The sequence below is a fragment of the Phacochoerus africanus genome, chromosome 7 (genome assembly GCF_016906955.1).
Source record: "Phacochoerus africanus isolate WHEZ1 chromosome 7, ROS_Pafr_v1, whole genome shotgun sequence".
Taxonomy (NCBI): domain Eukaryota; kingdom Metazoa; phylum Chordata; class Mammalia; order Artiodactyla; family Suidae; genus Phacochoerus; species Phacochoerus africanus.
In genome coordinates, this window is record NC_062550.1 from 9,311,158 (window position 1) to 9,325,315 (window position 14,158).

At 47.5% G+C, this 14,158-nt stretch overlaps 2 protein-coding genes across 3 annotated transcripts in view; one reads left to right on the forward strand and one right to left on the reverse strand.

The window, feature by feature from the left end:
* Positions 1-1,235: 1,235 nt before the first annotated feature.
* On the reverse strand, positions 1,236-11,682 carry CBY1 (chibby family member 1, beta catenin antagonist). 2 transcript variants are annotated; one of them, XM_047786242.1, is made up of 5 exons: positions 11,373-11,682; positions 4,743-4,858; positions 3,607-3,712; positions 3,403-3,521; positions 1,236-1,909 (listed from the first exon to the last, which is right to left on the reverse strand). In XM_047786242.1, exons 2-5 carry the CDS (start codon positions 4,818-4,820, stop codon positions 1,829-1,831), a joined length of 384 nt encoding a protein of 127 aa, XP_047642198.1. In that variant the 5' UTR covers positions 4,821-4,858; positions 11,373-11,682; the 3' UTR covers positions 1,236-1,828. The 2 variants fall into 2 exon arrangements, with proteins under 2 accessions (XP_047642198.1, XP_047642199.1); XM_047786243.1 differs by lacking the exon at positions 11,373-11,682 and adding an exon at positions 8,286-8,307.
* Positions 11,683-11,979: 297 nt separating this feature from the next.
* The window catches only part of FAM227A (family with sequence similarity 227 member A), a 61,057-nt gene continuing 58,878 nt past the window's right edge, over positions 11,980-14,158 (forward strand). The window contains exon 1 of the mRNA XM_047788410.1: positions 11,980-12,245. The gene's annotated coding sequence lies outside the window, so the exon portion shown is untranslated. The remainder of the gene's footprint in view (positions 12,246-14,158) is intronic.

Consider the following 14,158-nt stretch of genomic DNA (forward strand, 5'->3'; position numbering starts at 1 on the left):
GTTGGAATAGCCCTCTCACTCCTTATCCTAAGAAATTACCCAGCCCATAAAAACTAACCGCCCCATATTTGGGGGCTACCTACGCCTTTAGAGACTGACTGCATTCTGTCTATGGAGTATCTCTCTAAATAAATCCACTTCTTACCAATCACTTGGTCTCTCACTGAATTTTCTTCGATGAGACACAAAGAACCTGTGAGCTTCATTAAGTCCTGAGACCATGTGTGTAATTTCAACTAAAAGATGGCAGGTTAAAGTCCCAGCCCATGGATTCAAGTTTCAATCTGAGTTTTGGCGGGGCTCAAGTTGCATCTGAGTTTCAGGGCTGTCTATAGGCAGATGTCTGGCATCAAAGGTGCACAACAAATGGTTGCACATGGTACTGGTCTAGGAATAAGCCAACTCTCAATTGCTCCTATTATCTGGTCCTGAAGATTTGTACCTTATATATAAGCATCTTCTTCCAATTCCCTCTTAGTCTCTCCAAGATCAGAAGGGAAGGCCATGGGCTGGGGCTACAGATCATGCTTCTCTATCCATCCTCCACGGGACTACCAACTGCCACCTCCATCTGAGGCAACCCCTACTCAGCTCCTCTCTTTCACCGTGAATTAGCAGGTTCCCACTTGCGATACATGAGCCTAGACCAGTTTCTGAACTTCTGCGCTTTGGTTCCTTACCTGCCAGTAGGCATGCTGACTGACAGCCCTGCTCCACGCAGCTGAGCTGAGGAGGAAACGAGTGTGAGCAAGATGCTGGGCCTCGTCCCAAGCAGGTAACAGGTGTTCAGAAACTGCAGACCTTAGTAACCATCCCTGGTCTCTGGGGCTGTGTCCCCAGCCTCAATGCCCTCCCCCTTGACTCTGGAAGCTGAATCCCCTCTGATGGACTTTGGCTGGCCCTCCCCCCGACAGAGAAGCCCAGCTCACTCTAAGGCACACATTCCCACTGTAGGAAATCAGCGCCCCAGTCCCAACTACTCAGTCCCTGCCAGCTCCAGACTAGTCCCAACACCCCAAAAGAGGAAAGCAGAGGAACTGGGGCAGAGACCGTTTCTGTTCCAGATCAACCTCTGCCAATGCCCAGGAAGCTGGAACGCTTTTCCGGCAGCGGTGACATTGCCCCACAACCTGACAGTTCTGTCTTTGGATGGAGCATCAGAAGCTTAGAGCCCAGTCTCCATTACTGACTTCAAGAATCGATGCTTCTCTTTACAGCCACTTCGACCAGAGAGAGATCATATAATATCATTTAATTTTAAAAAGTAGGGTAAACAGGAAAATAGCACAAAAATAGAGTGTTGCTGTGGAAGGCTGGCACTTGCTGCTGAGAAGCCAAAGCCAGAAGAGGCTATGGATTGGGGAACCAGTATTTGCAGGTGGGAGACAGTGGCCTGAAGGGCAGAGGACCAAAGAGAGTCTCTCGTCCAAGACCCCCTAACAACAGCACTCAGTATAACTGGCACTGCTCCCCAAACATCAGCGTCAGTGGCTGTGAGGAACTCTGTCAAGGAGGGTGAGCCCGGGCCACGGGCATCTGTGTGTTCACTGACTGGAAAGCACCCAAAGGCTCCCATCATTCCAGACCTCCGCGAGGAGGCCTCCCTGCGCCGGGAGCACAGGATTGGCCTGGAATCCTGGTTTCCACTATGTTGTCACCTTTCTACTGCAACCCACGGGGGCCAGCGCCTTTTGGTCCCGTTGTATGATACTCTCTCCCAAGACCTAATCCACTAGTTTGGCTAAAAAAAAAAAAATCCCTCGGCCACATCCTCCTCTTCTGACGAATGGGTTTCTCCCTATTGTCCTAACCGAGGTCTGTGGGGTCTTCATTTTCTCCGCTGACTGACACCCTTCAGTTCATCCAGTTCCTTCTCCATTAAGTGGGATTCGGCAGTGGTCTCGGAGAGCTGGAGGGAAAGCAGCAGACCGTTAGGAAGGATGTTTCTGGGCTACGTTTCGGGTTGGCAAGGCCAGCACTGCACGCTGGGAAAGGGAGGCCCCCTGGCAGTTCTCTAATGCTGCCAGCAGCCTCCACGACGGGAACCCTTTTGTAACTGGGCAGAAAGGAAACCTCCTGAACCACCCAGGACCTCAAGCACTTGAAGAACATTCACCATCCATTTGATCAACACTCTGTGGCACTAAGATTGTGTGGCTCTCACTGTGTTAAGGACACCAGGTTTCAGGGGATGAAAAAGGCAGATATTGCTGATTTTTAAAGGACTAGGGTCTGAGTTGCTTGAGTCATGGGTCAAATAATGGTGATTGGGGGGAAAATGCTTGAAAAGGAATGCTACTTTCCTCATCAGGATCTTCCAGTGAATTTTTTTTTCTTTTTTTTTTTTTAAGGGCACCAGGACCTGGAAGTTCCCAGGCTAGGGGCTGAATCAGAGCTGCAGTTGCCGGCCTACAGCACAGCTACAGCAACACAGGATCCGAGCTGTACCTGCAAACTACACTGCAGCTTGCAGCAACACCAGATCTTTAGCCCACTGAGCAAGGCCAGGGATCGAACCCGCATCCTCAAGGACACTAGTCAGGTTCTTAACCAGCTGAGCCACAATGGGAACTCCCTTTCAGTGGATTTTAGAGCAGAGGGTAGAAGACACGCCAGATAGGGACAGAGAGATATAACTTCTAGAGGTCAGTTTCCTGTGAAAGAGTTCTACTTTCTGAGCATGACACTCTTCGTGTCATGAACAGCGACATGAAGGGCTGTACTTGCATTAACTCATTACTGAGGTAGCGCCTCCTATCATGCCCATTTTATTACTGAAGATGTTTCTTCACACAGAGCAGTTGAGCAACGTGCCTGAAGTCACACAGCCAAGGGTAGAGCTGGGCAAGGGAATGCAGGCAGTTGAGCGCCAGACCACTACCTCGTGGGCTCCCTGCCTCTCAGCCAACCTTCACATACACCTCTAGGCTCAAGGGGGTGCTGGGTTTTTAAAATTCACACGAAACCGATGGCAGCACAGAGAGGGTCCCTCAGCAGGCCTGCTCGGGGCGCTGACTAATGGCTGCTTGGTGCGAGACCTCTTCAAGCCAGGAGCAGAATGTCTTTCCTGAATGCCTTCATCCCAGCCTCCATCGCTACCTTTATCTTTCCACATTCAGCTCAAATATCCCTTCCCTGTGATGTCCTCCTGCCTGCACAGAATAAATTTCTCTCTCTCTCTCTCTCTCTCGTGTGTGTGCTGACGTAGGGCCCTGTCAATCTGTTCGCTATTTCTCAGCTACACGATGAGCCCTTGAGGGACTTCGATGTGGTTTTGTATCTCTGGATTCACAGCGGTGTACCTGGGCAAACTGGCACTCAAGAGGTATGAGCTGCCTGAAAGGACTCGCAAGGATCCTGCCCAAGGAAAGCCGAGGCGGCCCTTCCCATCACCTTCCTCACCATGTCTAGCAGGATGTCCACCTTGAGCCGTAAGAGATTGTTCTCTTCCTCCAACTGCTGGTTCCGCCTCCGGAGGCGCTGAGCCTCCCTCCGGTCCACGCCTCCACTAATCCCCGACTCTGGTGGAAGGAGAGAACCAGCAGTTGCAAGGTGGGGTTTCTTTCCACAATCTTGTGGGACAAAGTGGCAGGAAATGCAGCCCACCTGCTATCCACTGGCCATTTTCAAACTTCAGGCTTTGCCCCGCCAGGTTCATAGTGGGGGTTCCGTAGTCAAGGCCCAGCTCCACCTCCCGGGTTGAACGATCCAACTGTGGGTGAGACGCTCATGCTGGAGGCTACAGCACATGGGCTCTAGGCCCCGTGCCTCCTCTGCTCGCTGCATGACCCCAACAACTCACTTCTTTTCTCTAATCATTACTCAGCACATTTCATATATATTTTTTTAAGTCAGAAAATCAAATAAGGTACAAAAACGTCTTTAAGCCAGAAGAGAAGAAATGTACACTTTATGCAATAGATGCTTTCTGGAAAAGCTATACATGCTGAAAGTTGCAAACTGAATTATATCTACAGAGCATTTAAGGGATTAAGAAGTCCTATTGCAAATTTATAATAAAGTGGAAAAGCCCTTTTAAATGTAAGACGCTCTCATTTGCTTACCATGGAGCTACCTACATATGTCGTGGAAAAGCCATAAAACGCTAAGGCCCAACGAGCAGCAGTAGCTGCTCTTTAATGTGATTTCCAATGTTTCTACAGGTCACTGAGCACCCACGCTGCACCAGACTGGCACTGAACATTCAGAGATGAATGTAACTCCTCTGCCCTTGAGGGGCTCGGAAACTGCCTTTGGAGCTGTGGCATATCCTTTTGAATGCTAGCAATGTTGGCAAAACATCATCCTTTGAGAAGCAAGTTGACTCTTAGACATGACTAAAACTGATTCCAGGCCAAGTCTTGGGAATAGAGCCAAGTCAAACTTGATAATCTCATTTGGACCCAAAAAATCATAATGAAATCGACTATCTTTTAATGTTCTTAAACAAGCTCTGACAATAATTCCCAAATAAGAGTTTAAGAATAGCAATAACAGGGAGTTCCCTGGTGGTGCAGCGGGTTAAGGATCTGGCATTGTCACTGCTGTGGTGTGGGTTCTATCCCTGGCCTGGGAATTTCCACATGCCGTGGGAGCTGCCAGTAAATAAATACATAAATAAAAATAGCAATAACATGATTTAAAAGGACACCTTCCCACGAGGATGCCTCCCGAGGACCACACTTTCCGTAAGAGACCAGGCTGGATGCTCCAGGCACACTGCACGCCAGGCTGACACTCACATTATGCAGGTTGGAGAGCGAGGCGGACTTCCGAGGGGGCGTCTTCTTCGGACTGAACGTACTCCCAAAGAGAGGCATCTTTGGCTTGATGAAGGAAAGGTCAATGCTCCCTCCTCCTAGGGTCAGGAAAAAAGTCAAGGATACAAAGAGTTGGTCATGACCTTGTGTCCCTGTCTTCAAATCATGAATACACACATCTTATCACATGGCCGTTAATAATCCTGGTGCTCCCTCCCACGTGCTGAGTGCTCACTACGTGCTGGGCAGCCCGCCAAGGCCTTCCCAATGGCTCGGCCCTCACAACCAGCCGTTATGCCTATTTGACAAGTGAAGTTTAGACAAGACTGAAGTCCTAAATGGGAGCCAGTATTTGTTTTGTTTTGATTTTGCTTTTTAGGGCCACCCTTGTGGCATATGGAGGCTCCCAGAGTCAGGGTTGAATTGGAGCTGTATCCACCAGCCTATACCACAGCTCACGGCAACGCCGGATCCTTAACCCACTGAGTGAGGCCAGGGATTGAACCTGCGTCCTCATGGATACTAGTCAGATTTGCTTCCACTGAGCCATGATGGGAATTCCAGGAGCCAGTATTCGAACACAGGTCTGTGTGGCTCTACGGGTTACGTTAACCACAGACACCTGCCTACCTGGCTTGTCTTAAGTTTTGTCACAAACCAGGCTTATAGTCTGGAGCGAGGCATGCAATCCTACTCCTTCCTGGACACTGGTAAGAATCACACCTGGGGCAACAGCTTCACCATATACTCCATCTTAAAGAAATGAAGCCATAGTTATACTTTGCTTTCAGACTGATAACAGTGCCCCTCACTCAGTCCACATGTGAGAAGACTACCTGTCCTGAATGGGAGGTAAGGTGAGTGGTGGGAGGAGGAGACCCGCAACATGGCAGGGCTGACAACGGCAGCCAGACAGCTGCCTTCAGCATATCACAACCTGGTGCAATTCACACAGGCCCAATTAAGTTGATTTACTGACACTGCCCATGGGCGGAGAAGCAAACTTTTTTGTATGTTTAAGTAGAACACAAATATATAATGTATAAAAAAAGAATACAAATAATATCTCTGGCTTCATGAGTTTTCATTAGATATGCACACACACACCCCTGCTGCCACCTTCCAGATCAGGATATAGAACATTTCATCACCCTACAAGCCTAGCCCGACAGCTTTAAATCCATGGACTTAAAAACAAGCAAACAAACTGGAGTTCCTGTCGTGGCTCAGCGGAAACAAATCTGACCAGTATCCATGAGGATGCATGTTCAATCCCTGGCCTCACTCAGTGGGTCAGGGATCCAGCATTGCCATGAGCTGTGGTGTCAGTCGCAGATGTGGCTCAGATCTGGTGTTGCTGTGGCTGTGGTGTAGACCAGAGGCTACAACTCTGATTTGACCCCTTGCCTCAGGAACTTCCATATGCTGCAGGTGTGGCCCTAAAAAGAGAAAACAAACAATCAGAAAGGAGTTCCTGTTGTTGCTCAGCTGTAACGACTAGTATCCAGGAAGATACAGGCTCAATCCCTGGCCTCATTCAGTGGGTTAAGGATCCAGCATTGCCGTGAGCTGTCGTGTAGGCTGGCTGGCAGCTGCAGCTCTGACTCGACCCCTAGCCTGGGAACTTCCATATGCCCCCCTCCTCTTTTTTTTCTTTTTTAGGGCCACATCCATGGCATATGGAGGTTCCCAGGCTAGGGGTTCAGTTGGAGCTACTGTCATCAGCCTGTGCCATAGCCAAAGCAATGAAGGATCTGAGCCGAGTCTGCGACCTAAGCCACAGCTTGTGGCAACTCCAGATCCTTAACCCACTGATGGAGGCCAGGGATCGAACCCACGACCTCATGGTTCCTAGTTGGATTTGTTAACCACTGAGCCACGACAGGAACTCCTTGGATTGCCTCTTTTTCTCTTTCTTGTTTTGGCCATGTCCGCAGCATGTGGAAGTTCCCAGGCCAGGGATCAAATTTGTGCCACAGCAGTGACAATGCCAATCCTTAACCTTCTGAGCCACCGGGAAACTCCAAGTTCTTAATTTTAATGGGATCTAACTTATGAGCATTTTTAAAATGATTAGTGTTTTTGTGTCCTATATAAGAAAATTTTGCCTACCCCAAGGTGATGATATTTTCATATATATTTTCATATATTAATGTTTGGAAATTTTCTTCTTTTAGCCTTCACATTTAGGACTATGATTTCTCTACAACTGACTTTTGTTTGTGCTATGAGATCAGGGTCATGTTTGTTTCTTTCCATATATTACCCCAATTTTCATGTATAATACATAAATAGTTTAAAAAGATTCCTTCTAAGAAACTGTAGATTGATGAAGACAAAAATGAAAGCACGAGATGAGAAAGTAACAGAGTTCTCAACTTCCCCACTTCTAGGTATAAAATCTTCCTTCACCACACAATGAGATAAAAAGTAATGAGTTTATCATATCTGACAAGAAGTTGGCAAAAAAAAGAGGGAACTTCTCAAAACTATCTGAAACAAGGTTTTATATCGACTGCCATTAAAAGACAAATCCTAGTAGGAATTCCTAACAATTAGCAAAACACATATTCAATGAGAACATGAAGAAAAAATTCTGCACTATTTTCAGTGATGTAGATATTAATGTCACTAATTGTTTTTTCTTTTGCTTTTTAGGGCCACACTGTGACATAGGGAAGATCACAGGCTAGGATTCAAATCAGAGCTACAGCTGCTGGCCTACGCCACAGCCACAGCAACGTGGGATCCCAGCTGCATCTGTGACCTGTACCACAGCTCATAGCAACGCCAGATCACTGACCCACTAAGCGAGGCCAGGGATCGAACCCGCATCCTCACGGAAACTAGTTGGATTCTTTTCTGCTGTGCCACGAGGGGAACTCCCTTAATATGACTAAAATTAATGATAAAAGTTTAGCAGTTTCTTTGGAAGCTTTACAATACATACATATATATACACATATATAAGTGTATATATACACATATATAAGTGTATAGTTAGACACTTCTGTACAGTAGTATGATTTATAAATAAATAAGATAGTCAGTGGTATGTGCTTATCAGTTTTACTGGTATGTGGGGTTTTCTTTTTTTTGGCAGTACCTACAGCACGCAGAAGTTCCCAGGTCAGGGATCAACCCCGAGCTACAGCAGTGATAACATCAATCCTTAACCTGCTGAGCCACCAGGGAACTCCTGCAGGTGTGTGTTTGTGATTAAAAACAGCAGGAGTTCCTGTTGTGGCTCAGGGTAACGAACTTGACATGTATCCATGAGGATGTGGGTTCAATCCCTGGCCTTGCTCAGTGGGTTAATGAGCCAGTGTTGCCATGACATGTGAGGTAGGCCTGCAGCTGTAGCTCCAATTTGACCCCTAGCCTGAGAACTTCTATATGCTGCAGGTGCGGCCCTAAAAAGCAAAAATTATTATTTTTTAAAAATAAAAACAAAAACAGCAGTAGACACACACACGAGATGATGGCATTTGGGCTGGGGCATAACACCTTAGGACTTGAACAAACCAGAATGCTTCCAGTGTGGTGGTGGATGGGACAGCCAAGATGCTGAGGGAGTCTAAAGGAGTGCTACCATGCCATCCCGAACACAGCGGAAGGCCCTGGCATTATTTCTGCTGGAGAGAAAAAAAAAAAAAAGAGTGGAAGAGGGAAGACGGTTAATCCTATGTCCAGAGAAGGCAGAAGAGGAGTGAAACAGGAATGTCCAGGAAGAAAGATTTTAACTCAAAAAGGAAAAGGTCAGAGTTCCCGTCATGGCATAGTGGAAACAAATTTGACTAGGAACCATGAGGTTGCGGGTCTGATCCTTGGCCTCGCTCAGTGGGTTAAGGATCCTGAATGCTGTGAGCTGTGGTGCAGGTCGCAGACACAGCTCAGGTCCCGAGGTGCTGTGGCTGTGGTGTAGGCCAGCAGCTGTAGCTCCGATTGGACCCCTGGCCCCAGGATCCTCCATATATCACGGGTGCAACCCTAAAAAAAAAAAAAAAAGCAAAAAAGAAAAGGTCACAATAACAATAACTAATAACCCTTCCTTGAGTATCCACCAGGGATTGGACCCAATGCTAGGCACAAGGCATCTATTTCTTTATTCCTAGCAGCAACCCAAAGGGTAGTTATCTTCCTATCCCTATCACAGATGAGAAAACTAGGGTTTGGAGAATTATCCAATTTTCCCACAGTCCACAGCCATACAGTTCGCTAAAGATGTATATCAAATTATCCTTGTATTAATAAGTTGTGGGGAGTTCCCGTGGTGGTGCAGTGGAAACGAATCCGAATAGGAACCATGAGGTTGCAGGTTCGATCCCTGGCCTCACTCAGTGGGTTAAGGATCCTGAATGCCATGAGCTGTGGTGTAGGTCGCAGACATGGCTAGGATCTGGCGTTGCTGTGGCTGTGGCATAGGTTGGCAGCTGTAGCTCCGATTAGATCCCTAGCCTGGAAACCTCCATATGCCATGGGTGTGGCCCTAAAAAGCAAACAAACAAACAAACAAACAAACAAAAAAAACCCAACTTGTGGGGTACATCATAAAGAGAAGCATTTTCACCCATCATAATAGCAAAATTTAAGGGATCAATACTATCCAATGCTGGTGAGTATATGGAGAAAAAGATATTTTCATTAATTCTTGGTGGAAACATAAGATGCTATATATTTTTTTCAATTAGGCAAAACCTAGCAAAGCTTTTAATGTGCATACTTTTTGGCTAGCAAATCTACTTCTAAAAATTTCTCCTCCAGAACTGGACATGTTCACACAAATGTTCTCTATTGTTGATAAGAGTGAAAAATAAGAAACCATCCAACCCAAGCCACTGCAGTGGTGATGCCATGTCCTTAACCCACTATACCACCAGGGAACTTCTGAATTTGCCATTTCAAGGTTAAAAAAAAAAGCCTAATAGTGGCAATTTCATGTTACAATATAAAACCATATTAAAGAAATATATTTCTGGGTTTAATGAGTTATTACAATGATAATATATTCATGTATTAGGTATGGAAAAACAAACCAAACCAATAAACAAAAAAAAACATATAAAAAGCAGCCCCTGGAGTTCCTATCGTGTCCCAATGGTTAACAAATCCGACTAGGATCCAAGAGGATGCAGGTTCAATCCCTGGCCTCAATTAGTGGGTTAAGGATCCAGTGTTGTCATGAGCTGGACACAGCTTGGAACCCGTGTTGCTGTTGCTGTGGTGTAGGCCAGTAGCTGCAACTCTGATTCGACCCCTAGCCTGGGAACTTTCATATGCCACGAGTGTAGCCCTAAAAAAGCAAGGGGAAAAAAAAAAAAAAAAAGCAGCCCCTGCCCCTCCAAGCATCTGGAGACATCTGAAGGAGGAAAAATAAGCCAAGCTGTTCTTGCAAAGCCCACAGTTGTGCTAAGAGCACTAAGCCTGAGCTATCACATGAACACTGCAGACTAGTTCTAGACCCCTCAGCTGTCTGCTGAACCTTGGCCACGGTTATTTATTTCTCCAGGTTTTAATAAGGGCACTCCATGCATGATCTCACTAATTCTCATAACACTTAGGCCAAGCACTGTCATCAATATATCAAAGATGAGGAAAAGGAAGAACCTGGACTAGTTTTTAAGTCAGATCCATTAAGCCACAAACAACTCTGGCTGAGACCCTGGGATCCTGAAACATTAGTGTGGACCAAGAGGCCCCAGCTGCCCCCATGGCCCAAGGCAGCCTTCTCTCCAGTGAAACTCCCTGAAGAGAGAGGATTCAGCACAAAGGAAGTGAAAGGAGAGCACCTGGGTTCCTATCATTGCTCTGCTTCTCCTGGGGACCCAGTGGCATCCAGCACTTGTGCATGGATGGGCCCCAGGCTTCTTGATTCACAATCCAAGGTAACAAGAGTACCCACTTACAGGTTATTCCTTTAGTGTTTATTTAAAAACTATGGCATTTGATGCTCACACAATCCTGGCAGAAGTAGATCAAGTAGTATGTTCCCGCCTACAGGTTAGAAAACTGAGACTTAGAGAAGTAACTTGCCCCCAGTCACATCGTGGGAAGGTAGTGGATGGGCTTCAAACAAGGTCTACACTTCCATGCTGATGATAATCACTGCACAATGCTTTACAGTTCGCAATGGGTCATAAAATATCTTCTTTATTTATTTATTTATTTATTTATTTATTTGGGCCGCACCTGCGGCATACGTAAGTGCGCAGGCTAAGGATCAAATCAGAGCTGTAGTTGCCGGCCTATGCCACAGCCACAGGAATGCCAGATCCAAGCCCAGTCTGTGACCTACAGGGCAGCTCATGGCAGCGCTGGGTCCTTAACATACTGATCAAGGCCAGGGATGGAACCTGCGTCCTCATGGAGACCAGTCAGGTTCTTAACCCACAGAGCCACAATGGGAAATTCTATTATCTTATTTTAATCTAACAAGAAGGTGAGGAAGCAAGTCTCTGCTTTTCCTCGGATTCCCAAAGAGATACACGTCCCCCAGAGTTGAGTCAGGCCGTAGAGACCATGCAGGTCAAGGCCACCCAGGTCTGTTAACTAACGGCAGTGAACAAATGTTCATTCGCACGCTCTCCTTAATCACCTTCACCGCTGACTTACCGTAGAAATTATCACCCCAATTTACAACGGAGGAAACACATTTCGAAATGGGTGGTGATGGGCCTGCGGTGGCCCCAGTCACCGCCTCCTGCTCCACGCCCTCCTGCCGCTCCAGCTGCGGGGAGGCCCTGAGTCCCACGCAGGGGAACGCCCGGGTGTCCCACGCTCTTTGGGTCCTCGGGCGATACCAGGCTTAGAGACGCACGTGACGCGCCCCGAGAGCGGGCTTCCAAGCTAACCCCAGAACCCCCTCTGCGCAGCCACCGAGTGCCTGCTCGCCCGCCTCAACAGCCGCTTCCAGTCGTTTCTGGCCCACCGCGCACGCGCTGCTCTGCCGGGCTCTACCACCGAGGGGAGTGGGGGTGCCCCGCGCAGCGCGGCCCCCAATGCGAGCCCACGCGAAGCACCAGAAACTCTCGAGGACTGCTATCGGTACATTTAATACACTCCACAAACTCAGTGCCTTTTGGAGTCACTTACGTGCTCCATGCCATATCCTAGGCCGAGGAACCACAATCACCCGCCCCACCAACCCCTTGGTCTGGTCTCCCCACCCGGCGGGGCTGTCGCCGTGGTAACGGCGTCCAGCGGGCTCCGCCGAGGCTAGTGACACGTCCATTGTTGTGGGAGAGGTGGAAGAGATGCTTGCGGCCCGCGTTGCCAGGAGAACGTCAGGACTCACAGCAGCAAAATGGGCCTTTCCCCGACGCCACTCCTCTTCCTCGTCCCTGACCACAAAACCAAGGGCACCCCTATCTGATGGATGTGGGGGCAACGGGTGACGGGTGTCTCAGCCAGAACTTTGCAGGTGTCCCCTGAGGGACACGTGGCGGAATCGGCCCTGAGTTCGTCGGATTCCGCCGATGTCGTCAGGTAAGTCGAACAGACAGTGACCCTCCCCCCCTGGCCTCCACCCGAAGCCCGGATTCTCATTCGATTCGACAGGCAGGGGAAACTGAGGCCAGGGGCCGCTTCACGGTCACACAGTGAGGAAGGCACTCAGGAATCAACTCTAAATCTCCTAAAATCCTAACCGAATGTATTATTGGTTCCATTTGATAAATGAAGAAACTCAGGGTCATTCAGGGGATATTTACTGGGTGCCTAGTGAGTGCACCAATGAGGGACAGGACCCATGGGTCTCTGGCTCCAGGTACAAGTACACTTCACTGAGAAGGGAAGAATTCCCTATCCTAGAACCAAACGGCATGGTCTAACCTACAACAGTCCAAAGGAAACTTAATGTGGACCACATATGTAACTTAGAATTTCCTAGTAGCCGTATATATATGTGCATGTGTGTGTATGTATACTTTTTTTTTTTTTTGCTTTTTTAGGGCCACACCCAAAGCATATGGAGGTTTCCAGCCTAGGAGTGGAATCAGAGCTGTAGCTGCTGGTCTGCACCACAGCCACAGCAACCCCAGATCCCAGCCACGTCTGTGACCTACACCACAGCTCCCGGCAACAACGCCGGATCCTTAACTCACTAAGCAAGGCTAGGGATGAACCTGCGTCCTTCATGGATCCTAGTCAGGTTCCTTTCAGCTGTGCCATGACGGGAAATCCCCCAGCCTTATTTTTAAAAAATTAAAAAATCATGTGATATTAATACAAATAATATTTAACTCATATGACCCAAATATGATCATTCCAACATACAATCAATATTTAAAATTTTATTCTGCTTTACCTTTTAAATATTAATTAAAATTAAGATTTTAGTTCTTCGGTCACACTAACCATATTCCAAGGATTCAATTGTCACATGTGCATCTGTGATGCACACTTCTAGCCTTTTTCTATCTTTCTACTCTTATGCTGCTCTGTTTGGATGGTATTTCCCCTTCCCATTTATCTAATTAACTCCTGCTCATCCTTCAAGTCCTTATCCCCTTGAGTAGGTCAGTATCCACTGTTAGGTCATCTCACAGCACTGTGTCCCTCCCTTTGAGGCAGTGGTCAGTTATACTTCATGATTATGTATATAGTTGATTATCACATGTCACCCCTAGTAGATGTAAGCTCTGTTAGGGCAGATATCAAGTCTGGTTTAGCTTGCCATCCTTTCCCCGGTAGGCACACACCGCTGGCTGTGGTGGGCAGCCAGTAAATAGTCACTTAATGACTGAAGGGTAAACTGAATAAAAGTCTGACTGACTCTAAGGTCAGCATTGTTTTAACTTAGTTAACATGTTTAGGTCTAAACATGTTAACTTTAAACAAGAGACTTTCAAATCTTAGCTGCCAGGATATGTGTTCCATGAGGGCAGAACATTTCTTATTCTTCCACAGAGAAGGGGTGATACTACTGGCCTGGACTATTAAAAAGTTTTGCAAAAGATGTATCACCTGGGCTGATCACTGAATGGTGGGAACAGCATGTGCAAAGGCATAGAGGCACAAAGACCATAGCCCGGCAGGGACCAGGGAGGAGTTTGGTGGGCCAGGCGTATGGGATGCATGGCTGGGGAGAAGAGGGCAGGGCAGAAGGCATGAACCAGAGGAGAGGAAAGGAGGCTGTGGAGAAAGGGCACCTCAGTTCATTTTTCCACCAAACTCTGCCTTTTCTCGCTCTTTCCATTATGCTTCCTGAGGGCAGATCCGAGTCTTCATTATAACCAGGCCTATACCACCAAGCTCTGAGCAGGAAGGACCCACAGATGGTAGTGGTGAATTCCTCCTGGCCAATAAGCAAGGACCTAGGAGAACAGAGTGGCCAGAATATTCCAGGTCCAGGAGGAAGGGTAGTGAGAGGGCCAGTTTCCTGAGAGGGAGCAGAGAGC